At 36.5% G+C, this 19,532-nt stretch overlaps 1 protein-coding gene across 1 annotated transcript in view; it reads left to right on the top strand.

Moving 5' to 3' along the window:
- Kdm3 (Lysine demethylase 3) overlaps positions 1 to 19,532 on the top strand; it is a 146,952-nt gene that overhangs the window by 117,393 nt on the left and 10,027 nt on the right. Inside the window, exon 9 of the mRNA XM_028310029.1 lies at positions 8,978 to 9,464. Within this exon, the coding sequence (XP_028165830.1) occupies positions 8,978 to 9,464 (487 nt within the window). The remainder of the gene's footprint in view (positions 1 to 8,977; positions 9,465 to 19,532) is intronic.

Below are 19,532 nucleotides of genomic sequence, written 5' to 3'. Positions count from 1 at the left end.
AATCGTAATGCTATATCTACGAGGCGCAGCTGTGTAAGCTATCGATAACTCAGTATGAATAACTCATTGTTCCTGGCGGGTGGTTTGCCTTACACCCGCACTTCGGAAATGTTTTGCTTAGAAACGGCGACTCACGGATAACTGTTAGGTGCTCTAGATTGTCAACGATTTCATTTTCACACTTGTTCGGAATCACCTACTATTAGAATTTTTTATTCAAAGTATTTAGCTTGCTTGCCTATAAGGGTTACGTATTTCCTGTTCATTAGGGCGAGATCGTGTAGTGCCGCAAGGAGTTCAGTTGTGACAAGTTGTATTTCTCCCACGCGGAGTGATTCATGGCAGTACGGAAATCGCAAGAACAGATAACATGCGCCTAAATAATGCCGTAAATAATCCAGACGTTTATAACGTCCTGATCTTATTACTGGGAACTACTGAGGACATAACGTTGGATGTTAATGTTATGAATATTTACGTGAATAAGGTAATGCCAGACTTGAAAGACGGCTTTTCGAACGAGTTCCAGAAATTATCAAATTATTATAATATGATAAGAGAAAATATTATAAATTATCAAATTATTACAAAGACGCTACAAACACCACGTTATTATGCATCATTTTTATATTATGTAGAGATAATTTATACATGACTGATAATATCTATGATCACATGTTAACACAGCTCACTAAAATAACGTAACTTGTGATAATAGACGATTACTTTTATACGTATGGTTGTTTACTAAATAACACATTCATTTCGTGGTCCCGTTCGTTACAACTGTTACTGTGGGCTTATTTGTGTTTCTCAAGGTTCAGATCCACCGTATTTAGGCATAAGGTGTTGTTTGCCAGATAACGAGCTCGTTATCACGTCCCGCAACCAGGTTATCGACTGCCGTGTTTGCCTTCCTTATCTGCGAGTTCTCTATCTCTCTTATCTAACGAATGAAGCGGAGTATTGTTTAGAAAGCACCTATTATTAGGATCACCATTATAAGCACGAATTCTTTGAAGCGTATTCGGAGAACGCATTAAAATATGCAGTTTATTTATAAACCCAGCGTCATTATCGGCGCGATATTTATTTCGTTTTTGTTTACAACTTTACGCGAAGTTCTAAGAAGCGATTAAAACTTTATGGGTGTAGTTTTACGGTACTTGGTAAGTACATTCTCGACGTCAAATTATGTCTACGCTAGTGGAATCTACTTGCATGTAGTTTCTGTGAACGTTTTCTACCTAAATTGTGCAGTAACATAATATCGCTGTCTGTTTATACTATTTATCTAGAGTTATAAAGTACAATTCAAGCAGTAAATTAAACGAGTATCTGTTCCGAAACATGCGATTCCACGAACAATCCGTTTTTTCATCGCATTGTGCAAATTACAGAGTTATTCGCGTGCAACCGCTAACTCGATTAGTACAAGGCCAAAACAAGGTATGTGACCTCTTTAGCCGTTTTTTTTTGCAAAAACACGAAACGGGTTTTGCCTGACTATTTGCCTAGGTAGGTATCCGGCTACCCGCATGACGGAGGTGATAAAAACCAGCGCAAAAACATGGCGTGGCATTGTAAATAATTGATCTACTTAACAAAAAAGTAATTGCGTTTTTTGTACATGCATCCACGATTGCTATTTATTTAGTAGGAAGGTCTGCAATCTTACGTAATTTGTAAAGTGAATGTTTATAAAAGCTTTTATTGGGTTTGTTTCAATCAATTCAAATTTTATGATAATGTTTTCCAATGTAATGAAAATATCGTATTGAATAACATACTCGTACATTATTGATTAATCGTAAATAAACTTATGTTGTATACGAGCATACATAATGTTGTATCCTATGTAGCTTCCTACATAATTAATGATGTTTTAATTAATATTAATATCGAGATCAGAAGTGGTGTAGTGTTAATTAAATCGCTCGTATAATATCGGATAAATATCTAGTAGAAAACAAAAGCTTAATTTTATTATCCACTGTTCACATTTTATTTGTAATTTATACAAAATTCTTCAGCGCAACAATTTCGAGCTCGCTGCAAAACCGTAACGGCATCAAGTATGAATGTATGTACATATATTATTTCCTTTGTGTTATTTATAAAACTAAACTCAGAACGAATAGCTTGTCACGAATAGTTGGGTTATTGCCAAATCGTTAGCGCTTTGTAAAATTCATCTGGTAGGTAGGTACCTATGTTGGTCAACGATCGCAGTTTGTTTATTTTTCAATCCACGATCCAACACAGTTTTGCTACATTTATAGAATATTGNTTAATTATCTAAAATCTCTATACAAAAACTTTAATAAACTCTTAAAATAGTGTTTAATATGCTAATAATTAGACATACGTGCCAAAAACATTACGTAAAGTAGCTTAAACAGTAATTTAACATACCATGAAAGTTCCCTACCGGCACGTTTTTTTTCTAACTTGACGACATTTTCCATTCACCTGTGTGCAGCAGCAATTTCCGTAGATTTTTTTGGAGTTATTACTTGTCAAATTACATTTTCATGCAGGCAGAACTGTTACTTAGATATTATAGATTGTAACAAGTCCAAACTTGCACGGAAAGTTAGGTTTGTATTCTAATTTTCCGTATTTGTTTGTGGCAAGTCGGTCAAATGGACGAAAACAGGAGCTGGACGGAAAACCGGCGCAATTACCCTACTTAAATGTTGCTAAACTACTAAAACATTAAAACCAACGGATACATGACTAGAATGTATCTTAATGGGAACATTACTATCTCATTAATTAACTCAAAATTCTGCTAACTTTCATAATAATTATTGATTCTCAAACTTGTTTACTATCTAACTAGTTTTATTTTTAGCTCGTCGATGTGACCGCCAAACTACTTCTATAATTGATGCGATTTAAACATCAATTAGAGGAATTCTTGAAGGTTTATTTATTAATAACACCAGCTTTATTACCGATAAAGTGCTTACATACCTACCAGAGGCTAATGTTGTTAACCAATCGAATTATGCAAAAAAGTTATAACTACATGGCCGCGGCCAGCGAGTTGCGTTTGATCGCGTGGGGCGCATCGTGATTATCAACATCTGCCTTTCCTGTTGTAATCATTTCGATCGTTTACTTTTTATAATCGCTTGAACCCAAAATTGCAGCACCATCAGGTGCGCCCTCTATTGCCCGCGGGGGAAGGCTCCCCAATTGTGCACCCCCCTCGCACCGACCGCCGTTCACTTGTTGCTACGTTGCCTGCTACGACGTCGCGCGCGAGACTGGCGCTACCGCCTCCCCTCCCCCTACCTCCGACCGCCGCTTCCCCGCGGTTCAGTTCTTTGTGCGCCACTGAGGCTTTCGCATGTCTGTGCAACGTTTGCAACGAAACATTTAGACATAGTCGTGAATCTTTACAAAGATAGCATAACCCACTGGAAGTGGCGTGAGTGGATCCAAGTGTACGCTTGACTGCCTTCGTATCTAGACCGCATTCAAGGACAACGCAAGAGGATTTGCCATTCAATAAGGAACGTGGATCAACGATTTTTCCTGTGAAATCTGTGATAGTGACTTACATTTTGTGTTAATTATTGAAGAATTGTGTCTGCAACTTGTGAGAAGTCTGGTGATTGACCAATATTTGCTTACCTCGGTTTCATTATACTGCATCTCTAACGGCCGTTTGACCTCATTTAACCACAAAAAAGTAAGTAACCTGTTTAATTTTTGATTAGTTTCAAAAACCTTCCGTGCCCAATAATAAATTCAGGGTCATTTTATGAAATGTCGAAGAATCTAAATGTTATTAATTTGTAATTTGTGGTTTTAAATTAATGAAAGAATCTGTGCTGAAAGTGATTCTTACTTCCCGACATTCCACATTCGGTGGAATATTACAGTTTAATAGTTTCTACTATAAACCAATCATTCGTAACAATTTATACAATTAAATAACTTTATAATAGGTAGCTAGATTACATAGTAATTAACTGAAGAGATAATAAACCGTTTAAGATACCAAGTCGGTAAGTAGGTATTTGTAACAACTTGCCTGCATAATAAAACTTAATTGGCTTGCCTGCCTACGACGGAACATTACCTACCTATTAGATAATGCTTTAACAAGATTAACGCACTTGCATTCATGCGTACCTACTTGGTAGGTAAGTAGGTATGTGTAATAATAACTAACTAGGTAAAATGCACCTGCATTCTGTGTGAGTAATGATGACAACGTTATTTAAATTATCACAACTTGCAAGATCTATTTATTTTTAATAATGAGACAGGGAAGTTAAATCCCTTGATTCATGAGAAGTCTATTATGTTATTATTATAGCTGAAAAGTAGACTATTAATCTTAATGATTACCGGTATTATTAAATTATCTTAATGGTGCCCGGGCGACATATTAGCGGTTATCTATAAAATGTCGAATGCGCATTGTTAACGTAAACAGGCCTTTGTTATCGGGCCGTTATCGCCCATTGTTTATTGTGCGCCGAATGACCAGCTGTGCTTGTTAACATTTACGTCGTAAGTTCCTTAAAAGGCCTTTCTGATGCATCGTCCGATGTAAAGTGTCTCAAGTGATTACTGTGATAAGTTAGTCACGGCGATAAAATGTCCTAAGTATTGAGGTCAAATCCGGCACGAGGCTGTACCTCATAAATTAAATAGATAACTATCTTGTATCTAAATTATCACATTACCTGCGTAGCCTAAAAGTGAAGTTTATGCCACATTAAAGATGAAATTAATCAAAAATTACAAAGCTATACAAATATTAAATTATTTATTCTGTGAATGTAGCGCGGCACGCAAACCTAAGCCTAAGCCGTGTTAGGTAATCAATCAATAACCTACATCGTGTTAGCAAAATGGTCTGTAACTACTAATAATGAATTTCAGGAGCTAAAAGAATAGAATTCCAATGACACGGCATCACGTTTATTATTGCACGGGTCGATTCATTCATGATAGTAATTCATTCCACCTGACAGACAACCTCCTTACAATGTTTTAGTAGCAAATCGAACAGCATATTGTCAATACAGTTCCCCTATCTAACCACTAAACCTCGTAGGCGGCATTCAATTAAATTAACAGGCGAAATGTCACCAGGGGCAAAGATAGCGAACGTGGTAGGTATATGGTGATGTCGGGATCCAAGTATGTATAGGTAATCTTATTCTCGTCACGAGCGGGACCGGGACGCCTCGTGAGATGGAGAGATTGCAGGCTCGCGTGAGCTTTCAATAGCACGTTGCGCAATTTCCCGCACGACCACCGCCGATAGCAAACTACACCATATCTTCAAGGTGCTCTTGCATTTTAAAGTCACGAATCTCGCGGTAACGAGACAAGTGTAGCCTTACTTGCAACTCACCCAGTCTACCTACCTACATCGGAATTTCGCAAGACCTCGTTAAAACTGCCAACATTCCTCAAACAAATTGGGACAAGACAAGGTTTTTCTAAAACGATCGTGAATAAATAAGGGAAAAATAACACGTCTTTATAAGTAGGTTGTTCTTGTTGTACAGCTTTCCTTTTATAGAGGCGACCATATAAGTGCAGGTCTGTGACCCTCGTCTGTATAATTACATCGATTCAAACAAGGGCCCAGATGAAAGAATCATGCAAACAGCTGGAATAATCTCGCACTCACACGTGTTATGTAACGCAATACGTAGAGATAATTGCTGCATGGCAGTACAGAGAAAGCTTTGTTACTGCTAAATGTCCCATTAACGGTTGTCCGAGTGGAAGTGTTTCATTACACGCTTGGCGACGCGACACGCTCTACTGGCTGTAACGAGATAGCTTTGACTCCGCAAACACGACCGGATAACATGATTGCTTATAAGTATAAGAGCATATATAATAATGTTAGTGAAGAGCAATAATGACAATAATTAGATGATTATAACGTGACAGAAATGAATCACTTTACTTTGTTACTCTAATTATAAAGCTGAATAGCTGCAAATGCTTGATGATCAAGAATGTTGTTTTGAAAAGCCACGAACCGATGAGCACATTTAAACATACCAAGAATTGACGATAAATCTTTGTGGTATTAAAACGTTCGAATGACTTGATTGATCGTATTGAGTCACGCGCTCACCCTACTTCCTCTAATAACGAATGCTTTGAGCCCACGAAATGGGTTTGATGATGGCTTCGACCTCTTGACCTCTTCTGAAGCCCGCGTGCTGTCGGATGAAATGGTATAATAGACCCTGCTCTTGTTTAAAACTAAACGAGCCGCTAACGACTGACGACTAACGAAATTATTACCTACTTGCGGTTTAGTTATTCTCGGACGGAAGACCTACATAGTTAGCTAATGGCACGGCGTACGGTATTGCACTGAAATGAATAATTCAAAACCACGCCACTGCACTGGTGAGTTGCGAATACTGGTTTGCGGTTTTATTAAAAATCTTCACAATAGGGTATTTGAGCAGTTTAGTCGCGACCGTTGGCGTTTCTTGGAACCATTCGCCGCGTGTTTATGCTGTCGGAGTTTTCGCGGAGGGTTTTGTATAATGTGTGCACGTTGTTGCAATAGTTGCGCCTACTCGAGGCCGCCCTTCATGCATAATTCAGGCGCGGTCAGGATTTACGGCCTGCCGTCGCGTCGGGCGGCGTCAGCTCCCGCCGCGCACTTGTGTCAACTTTTTGCCCTTCCTTTCTATCTAATGAAAACCTCTCTCACCGGTCTTCCCGGCGTTTGTCTTGTCAATCAGCCGCAGCGGGCGACGTTGCCGCACTTCCCCATCGAGTTATTTGTTACTCCATTGTCCCCCGCTGATCACTGTCGCATTGTCTCGCAACTTTTGTTTACATTCGTTCAATAGTCGTTTGTTTGTAAAGAAACCAAGTTTGTTTTCTCCGAGTCTCGTATTCTATAGATATCAAATTGTTTAGAGATAAAGTTTGTTGAATTTCTTGTTATCGAACATTCTTGTTTACTAATAATGCCGTTTGTAAATCCGTCGTGGGTTTTATTGTGGTTTTATGAACTGCGTAATTGTGTCGTATCAGTTTGTAAGACAATAACATACCTAGTAGACAGCCTTTATCATTTAAACTTGTGTCTTTAAACTTTTTGGGTTAAGTACCTACCAATATGATGAAGGTGCATAAATAAGTTCTTACATTCAGGAAAATGTAAAGATTTCCATTTAAAAATAAATGTATGTATTTAAAAAAAAACAATCCGTTTTACATTAAGTGTGACAACAAGCAATCATTATACTTAACATTTCTGCCTATTACATTATTATAAGTGCCTGTATTAAATTGGCGTGCCATTACGAGAGACACGGCCGCAAACATCGCAATCTTCGGCCGCGACCGCCGTTCTACTATTTATGTTTGTTATGAATAATCATGCGATGCGATTATGTAAATGCGGATCCTCGTTAACAGCGGCTCATTAAAATTCCATTGTAGTGCGCTCGACACGCAAGCGCTTGTGTAGGTGTCGTTTCGAATTTTTATAAGAATGATTCACATTAATACTTCAGCGTTCATTATTTATCTAAAATGTTTTGTTTTTTTTTTGTAATTAATCTTCCCGTCTGAGTCTGTATCTACGATCGCGTGCGAGTGTAAATGGAACATTGAAATACACTCGCGTGTCGGCTGACGAGACGAGCGGTTAAACTTGTGTGTATCGTTATTTTTACTTTTTACACGTGGCGTGAATACTTTGAACGGTTCTATTCGATTATTACGGTATTACATCCGTAATAAATGAATGACTTATCCAACATTTACTACGCATACTGTGCTTATCGGCTAAAATTCCTCATACTACATACGTTTATTATAATGTAGAAAAGGTTTCTAAATAACGTCATTTAATTGACACGCCAACGACTAACACGCGAAGAAAATTAGTCTCATGCCAATTTTACTGAACAAGTTTAATATTATTAAGTAAATTATAATGCAAAAGTATAGGTAGAAATCGAAAGCATTTCAAATAAAGAAGACATCGGTCAATTAAACCGTCATCCGGTGTAATATTTTATCATCTTTAATTGCGGACATAAAGTCGGGGCTTTTGTCACATTGCCCCCGTTAGCAACTCGCGCCAAGCTCCGCTCAGCAGTGTTGGCACAGTCGGTAGTTGGCGTCCAGCGCCATTCACGCGCGGCGCGCAGCACCGTGCCAGCTGTCGCTACCAGCGCTGCTCATCACCCACTTCCCCTTCCGGCGCNTCCGGCGTCCGACTCCGACGAGCCTCATTAAACATTCGCACCACGACACCCGCCAAGGCTAGAGCGCGAGCGCCACTGAACGCTGTGAAAGTGTCTTACGAAATCGCATCAAGGTTCGCCGATAAAAAATGCCCTCATTATACGATTACGCCCTTACGACATCCGATCGTAAATAAACACCTTTTCTGCCCGCTCATTCCGTTCTCATTAGAGTGACTGACTCGCTAAATTGTCCGATGACTCGGCTGAAAACAACTTCGCGTCCGCATACAATACATATTTTTGTGCAGCTGAGTGGGCGTTGTGTGAATGAGCTTATGTTGGCGGCAGCCCAAACGTGTCGACAACATGAACGCTGACGTCAGCGCTTTGACAACATTCAGCTGATACGGAACACATGACAGATTGAAATTGATCCGCGATAAATCTAAATATATAAAAGGAGAAACTGACTGACTGACTGACAGATCAACGCACAGCCTAAACGGCTAAACGTAGGCACTTGAAATTTGGAAGGTACGTAGCTTAGGTACCGTAGAGGTGCACTAAGAAAGGAATTCCCGAAATTCCCACGGGAACGGGAATTAGCGGGAAAAACGGGATTCACGCGTACGAAGTCGCGGGCGGCCGCTAGTTATTATTAAATTGTTATTTTTAGCAACAGTTTGTTTCAATTGAACATAGACATGTCAAATGTTTTCGAAACCGAGATCAGTGTTTGATAACAGTTTGTATTGTTTCAGGTGTGGCCGTAAGTGTGAGTGCAAGTGATGTCGTCGACGTCAGTGACGAAAACGACAAGTGTGTGAAAGCCGAGGAAGTGAGCAAGCCCGAGGTGGTCGCTAACAGTGAGGGTGAAGTGCGGAGTGAAGTGAGCGGTGCGGGCGCGGATGGTGTGGCCAGCGCCGTGGCCTCCGAGGAGGATGATTGTGTGATAGTGTGCGCTCGCGATGCGGACGAGCGGTCCGACTCGGGCGTGAGCGGGCTCCGCTCGGGCGGCTCGGCGAGCTCGGTGGAGAGCGAGTGGCGCGGCATGGCGCACGGCTACGGCGGCGGCCCGCCCCCGCCGCTGCTTCACCTGCCCCCGCCGCCGCCGGCGCTGTACGCCAACGAGCTGCTGTGGAAGCAGCGCTACCAGGCGCCGCTGCACGCGCCGTTGCACCACGCCATCGCGGACGAGTTCCTCGCCGCGGCCAACTACGACAGAGAGAGACATGAAAGACTGCTACGGTGAGCTTCTCGCACTTTTTCTAGACAAAATTACATTTAGATTAGGCGCACACCGTTGATTTTTAGTTGGCCGATAGTTGTGCCCGATTTCAAATTGTATGAAGAATCTGCCAAATCGAATCGGCGTAGTGTGCGCACTTCCATACATGCCCATACTGATCAACAGCCCGACTAAACTATCGGCCGACGAAAAATCAACGGTGTGCGCATACTCTTAGCAGGCAGTTCGTACTTCCTCCCACAGAAAAAAGAACTTAACGCTCCATAGCCGTTATCGTAGAAATCCCGCAGAACTTGTCTCTCAAATAACAAATATCTCAAGTCAGTGTACTAAAGCTGCAGTTCGTTTCGTGTTTCCTCTACAGAAAAGAACGTAACGCTACGTAGACGTTCGTAGAAATTCCGTGGAACTTGTATCTTACATAGGTAACACACAAATTATCTCAGGTCAGTGTACGAAAGCTGCACACATGATCTTTAGGTAGTTCGTTTCGTATGTCCCCTCACAGAAAATAACTTAACGCTACGTAGAGCTTATCGTAGAAATCCTGTAGAACTTGTTTCCCTCATAAGGATACATTTATCTCTGGCGAAACGCTATCAACATTAAATTCAATGTCAAGGATAGATTCAATCCCTTTCTTGGTCGAATTCAAAGTTTAGATCACTCAAGTTCTGGTAAACCATGCTGAATAAACACCCTACATACCGTAACTATGTAGCGTAGCGATTACATAGACCCTCGTAGTATTTCCGTAGAACTTTTCACTGCATTAGAATTTTATCGTAATGTAATAAGTAATCCAATACAAGTTCGATTTGGTAACGCTCTAATACGCATGTGTATTTATTTCCAATAAAATTAACACAGCGTGTACAATCAAAACTTCATTATTGAGGCCGGAGCAGTTTCGTTCCGCCCGAATGACTCGCTTGTTCCGATGCTTAGTAAATATTGTGAGTCACGGTTGATCGTGTAACTATGTATAGGCATAATTGGTTTAGTTCCAAAGAAACTAGCCTAAGTTATTGTTCCATTCACTTGATATGGGCAACGTTTTACTAGTATGTCATTGTATTGGGACACTAACGTGCGATATCTAAACGTTTTATAACACAATTAATGAGATATCTAGAAGGTGTATCAAACATTAACGTAAAATCGTGCTGGAAAAGCTCGTAAAAGCGCCGTAAACTGAAAATACTTCGCCGTGACCTTGGCGTCGCGTGACCGCCGCTTATCTCTGAACACTGAACGCATTTTTAAATAGAACTTACCTAAAATCGTTAACGTTTACAATAACAATATACATATTTACGATGAAGAAACCACCAAGAAAAGAAGAAAGAAAGAAGTGCCACAAGAAACTTAGGCCTTAAATAATGTGTTACGCTCAGAATATAAATGTTCTGTATTTTGAGGTGTCACGATCAATTTGATAGATACATCTATACTTACTTTCTACATGCAATAAGAATTTACTGCCTAAAAAAAACCTTACCGTTACTTGGGCATTCCATTTTGTATTTGTCATTAACTATAAATAAACTTATCAAACAAAGTCTTCAATGCTTTGCGTCTAATTAGTAGGTAATTATGACATATAAAAACAACAAAGATAAGGCAAAATAGGAATATTTCATACTTGGAATGTCATTTCTGAGAAAACCGCCTTCGTGAGAATTCTGATCAAAACAACAAACAATGATCAAATTACCAATTTCATGAATATTAGCTTTACCTATTTCTTCTTTTCGCATGAAATGTATTTTTGTTAGATGTTATTTTCTTAGGAAATGTTATTGTTTGTTTGTTTTGTACACAATTACTCTTAAATTAACTCCTGTAAACAAACAACAAAATTAGACCTGAAAATAAACATCGTTATTTTGACATCGTTAACAGACACAAATGCAGACTTTACTTTTTTGTTGCATTATAAGTTAACTCGGGCACAACTTTACGTCTTCATTGAAGCTTTAAATCCCAATTTCACTGACTCGTTTATCATTTTGTACAAACTCCTCCCTAATCTAAAAATCTCACTAATGCCACGGTACAAAGAAATGATCCTCTATTCAAAAATGGTTTGTTTTGCTCCTGGAAAAATTCGACATAAGATTTATCCATAGAATAGAAAAAAATATTATCATCCTATACAAAATACTTTCAATTTTAAATATACCTAGTTGTTGCTAAATCCTTCCAATTCCAAAGTTCCAGTTACGTGAGTTGTGTAAAAATTTGAATATTATTTAAATAAATATCTTGCGATGAGGTAACCCGTCATGTTTATTTTGGCACTGATTGAGGTAGGTAAAATAAATCCCTTACGTAATTTGTCATTTTCAAAGTAGAGAACTCATTGTTAAGGTCTTACGTGATTTATCATTCAAACATCTTATTGTTAAGTAATAATACTCATAGTAAAATAATGTAGAAGCATACTATTTATTTATTTTCAAGATTTTCAAACCATCATACTGTGACTGAAACTAAACTAATAAAAATCGTTATGCTCTAATAATCCCTAAAATGCCCTAAATAAGTAGTTATTTGCGAAATGAATGAAAATATTCCCTAAACAGTAGAATCTACGCAAACGTGACCATGATAGGCATACCTAATTTGAATTAACAAATCAGTTTCACGCTATCCATCCATGGCCAACTAGTCTGAACCAAATGTCAAATCGAAACGATCGGAATTTCCAGTTATAAATAAAATGGCGCGGACGTAATCATTATAGCCTGTGGTTTAATTAGATTCACGTCGTCGTGCTTGCCGTGCTGAGACTCGGCCCAAGGCTGCCTGCTCGGCTCTGCTCGAGCTCTAGGTCAAGGCTGCGTATTGTAATGCCGCGTATCCGTATAACGAACTTCAACATGTTCGATATCTTATTTGCATTTGCGTAACGTAATGACGTCACGTTAATGATTATTTTTAGGTGTTATGTGATAATGTAGATTTAGATACGTGCTTCATTTTAAATATTGGTTACATGAATTAAGTATTATTTATCGGTTGTTGTCTAAACATCGCAGTGAAATTAAAATAAATTGTAGACATTTGTGAATATAATTTGAATAAATGTAGAACTGATTTCATTACTATTTCGAGACAAAATATAGAGCTCCTAATTTGTTTGACAATAGAAATCACAAACTTATAAGACAGCGTTTTTTCTCCAAGAAACTGACCTTTATTTCACCTTGGAATGAAGTCTGCAGTTATGTTAATAGTTTTCGAAGTCTTATTTCGTATACAGATGCATAACAAGTTAACAAATTATTTTAGGTTCATTTTCTTGCTACTGTTTTGCAGAATAGATGTATTTTCCTTTTAATATTAAAATTTACGATGACAAACACTTTTTGTTATCAATTGTCTGCAAATAAGGAAGTACAAGTATTTACATACACACCTGAATGATTGTTATTTTTTCTTTGAATGAACGATTTTTGTTTTCAACTTGTTTTTTAAAGCGCTTAACTGGGTTCAAAGGTCACCTTGGGCGCGTAGAAAAAAAATATGAATGTTTTTCTTTTTTATTTAAACTTTGCAACATTATAAGTTAGATTTTGTGTGTTAATGATTAATTTAAAACTCATGTCATAGGCAGAGGTCAGTGACACGTATTAGTAAAACCACAGAATAATAATAAGTACTGTAAAGCGAGCAAATATGAGTAATAGTTTCCCAATAGTTTTAAATGTTTTACCTACATAAAAGTGATCGTTTTCTCAATTTACATACTTAAGTATCTGCCTCTGTTAACTGCTAAAATAAGTAACAAATTAATTACTAAATATCTCATCTAGCAATATTATGTATTCTGAACATTGTGAAATTAGAAATACTTTCCCAATTAACCTTTAACTTGATAAACCNTAACTTGATAAGTTCAATTATTTAAGTTTCTTTAGCTACCTGCTGCCGGTAATTAAGTTTGTGTAATAAGACTTTGAAGGTATTTCTGATCAGAAAGTATGAAATTAATAACATTACTTCAAATAACATTGCTCGTGAGAACATAAATAGTAAGTAACCTTGACATTAAAATGTCAGATTGCGATACAATTAACGCTACGTTAATGATAGGTAGTTCTTCTTAATGATATTGTTTACTTTCTGTATTTTTACGTCATTGTAAAATCCCAGTTTATCAACTTCTTTAATACACTCGGCGTCAAATAAATCGCACCTCCCGCGACAAGCACTTTCAAACGTATGCATCACCACTTCCCACCAATATTGGTACCATTTGAAAGACTTCTAAACTTCATTTCATTNGATTATGCAAAATTATTTAGTATTTATATTTTCAATTATTTATGCAAACAATCAAGACGCCATGCGCCATGTTCAAGTTAAGAAAGAGAAAGCGATCTTGTTTTGACGTTAGAGCGATAAGGATGCGTGCGCTGCGGACACAGATTAGTTAGTGCAGAATCGTTAAAACTATAGCTATCTCTTTCATTTGCGTGCTATTTCGTATCTTTTGTTTCACTTATCAGTTACATTTGTCAATGTGTGCAATTTGGAACAGCTCGGCACGGATTAAAATCGTAATTTCTATGAACGTAACATATCTATAGTTCTGTAATATCATTGGTTGCGAGACTTGGTTTTTTTGACAAGTATTGTTTTTGATGGGATAAAACTGTTAAGTTGGGATTTATTGCTATCCATGTGTTAAAGAGGATACGTGTGATCATTATTTGGTTTTATAACCATAAAATTTGGTCTAATTGATCCCAGAGGTGAGCCCAAAGTGAGGTCTTTTTTCAAGTCACATTTATGGTATATGTTAATAATTTATTAAGAAATTAAATGTGTTTTTCTTTAAGGATATTTATTGGGCTTTCAAATAACACCAATATTGTAGGGGCACCAAGATTGTGTCAGAAGAAAATCTTCAAAATCAAGAAGGTGCGGTTTATTCGATGTTGAGTGTAGTTTCTGTGTCGATATAAATTTTCCGGGAGCATGGTGATAAAGTAATAGCTATTAATATAATCCCAATTATATGAACATGTTAATCTGGGTTATAAACAATAATATGTATTGTTAAGTTTCATCAAAATCCCGTTCAGTAATTTTGCGTGAAAGAGTAACAAACATCCAGACATCCAAACTTTCGCATTTATAATATTAGTAGGATTACAGAATTTTATTTAAATCTGGTTATTTCATATCGTTGCTACGATCTTAACTACGATATCCGTAGTCGTACGCTCTATATTAAAGTTTATAATAAGTTTTCTTTTGCGTAAATTAAGTTCTTTAATCTTTTAAACTGCGATCTCCAACCCGCCTGCCAAGCGTGGAGATTATGGCAAAACCCTCCACTATAGTGGAGGAGGCTCATAGTCCAGCAGTGGACTGTAAAGGGCTGTTGATGATGAAGTTCTTTAGTGATATTTTTATTTCATTGGAAATTAAATACACGTGGATATTGAGGTGCTCCTGGAACATTCGCCTGCAATGTAACGTTTCAGATCATTACAATACTGCCTCCCTGACTTGACGAGGTTTTTCTTTTAATTTAGTATAACATATATCTTATTTTCATCATAACATTGTATTAATATTATGAAGTTCCGTCCTGTAATGCTTTGTTCCCTTCCCTTAGCGAATATAGAGCATTAGCTCTAATCTGTAACATTACAGGTTGCGCACTGTTATGATCGGTTCACCAGTTCCCTCACTAATGTAATGTTCGACTCTGTAACGTTACATTAAAAGGCAAATACTGCAAGTACTCCTTCCTTTAGATTGCTATGATGACATGTCATAATAATAAAATGTACAAATACTTTTCATACATTACGTACATCACATTTATGCCACATTTAGTTAACATTTGCTATTTTATTGAATGCTCTAACCTAAGATAAATAAAATTATCAAAATAATCAAAAAATCTTTTTAAAACGGTAAATAAAATATATTAATAAGTACTAGTACTAGTCAAATAAGTACTTAAACCTAATATATTTTTGTTCATAAATCAGTACACGCAATCTTTGTTGTTCTACTAAACCCAAAGAAAGTAAAGTTTGATTTGTTTTGCTGTTCTTCGCCCAAATTGGACGAGGACACATTCGTAGAATCATTCGAACTTCTCTTGTCAATTTAAGTATTTTTTATTAATTGTTCTTTAGATTCGATAGATAGATATTTATTTGCATCACCATAATGTAACATAGGGTAGATAAGGCTTAAAGCTTAATAGTAGATCATTATGGACCGTGTCCGTGCCCGACACTGCAATTAGAAAAATAGACTTCAGACAATTTGTATTTTCTCTTGATTATAGTATTAAGTAAATTGAATAAACTTGATAAAGCGAGCGTGTGAGATTTCTTCCTTCCAGTAATAATTTGGGAACATAAATACGCAAGCATGGTTAAACGAGTCCCTCAATGTGGATTAAATCAAATAAAATGAGAGCTGTAAAACAAACCTTTAATATAATCTGTCGGAGCAAAAACAGACGTCGTGTTTCAAATAAATTAATGTGTACAGAGATAATCATAGGTAAACTTTACAGCTCACTTACGGTTTAATGCCAAGTTTAAACTACTGGCAATAACAAGACCTGGATCAAAGATTAACGAAGTTTTTATAATGTTATCTTAGATTAATAAAACCTAGATGGATAGTCTTCATACAAACGCTTCGTCAAGAGTGAGGCAAAAATCTTATGTCATTAGAGTGTCAATTTTGTTGGGGAGTGTAGACAGTGAAGGCGATTTTCCCGAAAGTAGGGAAATTTTTAATACGTTTTTAATTATTTTATAATTAACAAAAACAAAACGCATCATGTACTTACTTATTTATTGAATTCAAAGTACCTACCTAATTAAAATAAGATAAATCGACTTAAAAGTCTCGATTTCATAAAAAAAGGAAGTGTATTTGTACGGCGAACAATTGGGAAATAAATTTTCTTGTTACTGGTATCATTCCCGTATTTAATTTTTAAAAGCCAAATTCAAGCAAAATAAACGTCGAATTGTAGTACTTACTTATGAAATGTAACACTGGTCACTTTCTTTCGTTTTTCTGATGTATTTTAGACACCCTTTCACAGCACAAACCGTTTTAATTAATTAAAATTCGTCGGACGTGTTTACCAATTTTTCACTTTGACAGTTCATGTGACGTTTACGGGTAAGCCGTGCCGGCTCCCTAAAAACTGCCTCACCTTTCGTGCACTGACTATCTATCTAGGTTTTATTAATCTAAGAATGTTATTTAGATTACGTAGATTTATTGTTGCCTTAGTATTATTGTAGATTTGTAGATAATTCCAAGCAGGTAGGTAAAGCTGGGTTGTTAGGTTAATGGACTGAAGTTTAGATTATACACTAGGATACAGGATTAAAGCAGTGCTTATGTTTTTATTACCTTGATGAAATCGTCATTTATTAGGAGGAGTTTCCGCTCAAAAGTTACTCCTGTTTATTTTTATGTGGTTTTGAACAAAAGTATTTCAATCTTAACATCTTATTTAAAATTACTATTGCACACATGACATAAAGTTATATCATTATATCATAGTTATACATTCAATTCAAGGTTGAGATAGATTTTAGGTTACTCAATTTGAGCCAAGTAGTTAATCAGTTTCATCACACTGATGACCTCTCTCGTTATAGGGATTTCCCCACCACAAACTGGAAACCAAAGATAAATACAATTACAATGTACTTAATATGAAATATCCACTAAAACATTTATAAATAATCGAGACCAGTAAATCGGAAGACAAAAAATTTTAATGCCCAATGTTTCGCCATTCTTGCCATATTATTTATCACGGGACAAGCAACTTATACGTACTTTTCTTCAGCTAAACCAAATAGATAAGCGTGGAAATATCATATTTTCAAACGCTATTTCTGAATGATTAAGACTTATTTTGTGATTAAGATAAGACGTGTGGGCGTTTTATCGTCATGGATATCAAGCCACACCCATTCTATTTTATCGATTGTGGTCGAGTTATCTCAAATTCTTGCTTTAATCTCATCAGCTGTTGGCAGTTGAGATCGGAATCTATTGTTTGTTTTGTGATGGGATCTTGTCATGAATGATGCTTCTAATCTAATCCTATCACGTAACTTCACTTTAATGTGCACTAATCTACGGGTTTCCCCTGTCGTTTTGTCCAAATTAATGTGTGTTAACGGTGGTTAACATAATTTATAACAACAAAGCGAATAGTCAATACTTCATTTCTTAGGCTAAGTTGAACCACCTTACTTTAGCTTTAACAAACGTCAATAACTGTCAATCCTCATACTATAAACTATAAACACCGGTTATTGTTACAGTTACGGTTAAAGTAAGTTGGTTCTACTCAGCCTTAGAATCCATGCATAGCAAGCTGTTTTAACAAGCATTTACTGAAATATTTTGCTGACTGTGGTAATAGGTATGGATGGTGTTTTGTTTTTCAGACTTCTCAAGCCTTGGCATAATCAAATCCTCATCAGTGCTTTTCTATAACAATAATCTCTAAAATCATTTAGAATTTAATTAATCGTGTTTATGAATAAAAAAAATAAAAAAATAGAGATAACAGCGCGTTCCGTTTGCATGAAACATGTGTCGACGGCGCGGCGGCTGAAAAAAAAATCGATGTATACGGTTCTTAATATTCATATTTTCCCTACTTAACAGAATAATTATATTCATTACATTACATAATTGCTGTTTATTAGTTTTTATTGCACTAATAGTTCTAATAGTAAGTAATATTTGGTGAGTAATTAACAGTAAATTATATGTATATACTTAATAAGTGCCTTTTATTTCAAATTAGTATACTTACTGTTGTGTATCACATCTACTTGTTTAGTGATAGATGGTATCATTATCGTAACAGTGTAGTAATCAAATGACCTTTAGTGATTTGTTTTCTTACTCGATTTATTAATTTCGCATAATTGATCTGGTTCAAATATTTTTAGAAGAGATTTAAACAGTGAATATTCAATTTCAACGTCTATTTAATTTTTGTAAAGTCATGCCCTTTTTATACTACTTTTTACTGACGGATTTAGCCTTATAGAGCTGAACATTGTTCGCCGACTCTATAATATGACCTTGGACAAGGATAGACAAAATATGATGAACATGAACAAAATTTAAGATATTTTTAGATGGAGGATATTCGGTTGTAGTGATTTTCGTTTGTTATTCGTAATTCGCAAGGTAACTTAGTTTGTAATAGAATAATCTTGTTGTTATTGTTACTGACCGCAATACCTGACCTACCTCAATGTGTGGTGTATTGAGATATCCCAAGAACAAAATTAGCTATGTAATAAAATTAAACGTTCATTTATGGACACGTAGTAGACGCGTGCGCACCCTTCCAATCGAATGCCAAATTAGTTTACTTGCTACTTGACTATGTAAGTACATAATAATATGTAAAAACCTTCGCTTTTAAATAAAATACACATAGTATATGTTAATCTGTATCCGCCGTTTGTATTCGAGCGTGGGTGTCGATTTAGTACATAAATAAAATGACCTTCAGCGATCATATTCGTCAGCCATGCCGGTCGGTTTCGGCTTGATTGATCTCATTGATTATTATTTTAGGAAAACTTATAAATAAATCATAATAGTTAATTGTTATCGCTAGTTTTTATTTTTATCAAATTATTCGTTGAAATTCTCAAGTCTGCCCTGACTGATGAACTTTGAGGTCGTTTCAATGTCATGCTTAGATTGAAGCATTTATATGTGCCGTTTTGAAATACGGATTATGTATTTGTCTAAACTAAACTGAATTATCTACATCTGCACCTGTGTATGTAACTTTAGTAGCAATTTACTTGAAATTACTTTTACTTTTATTGTTTACTTGGTATTATTCATTCTAATTGTTCATTTATCCATCTTATCTTTTGTCAATTCTGTTTCGTAAGTTAACATTATAAGCGAACCTTAAAAAGTGAAGCCAGTGCAGATTTCTCGTAATAATCCAATATACTTTAATAATAATTTATTTTATGAATCGTTCTTTCTACGGGTAAAATCCG

Source organism: Ostrinia furnacalis, unplaced genomic scaffold (assembly GCF_004193835.3).
Source record: "Ostrinia furnacalis isolate ACB-3 unplaced genomic scaffold, ASM419383v2 OfSCF2870, whole genome shotgun sequence".
Classification (NCBI taxonomy): Eukaryota; Metazoa; Arthropoda; class Insecta; order Lepidoptera; family Crambidae; genus Ostrinia; species Ostrinia furnacalis.
This window is presented reverse-complemented; position numbering and strand designations above follow the sequence as displayed.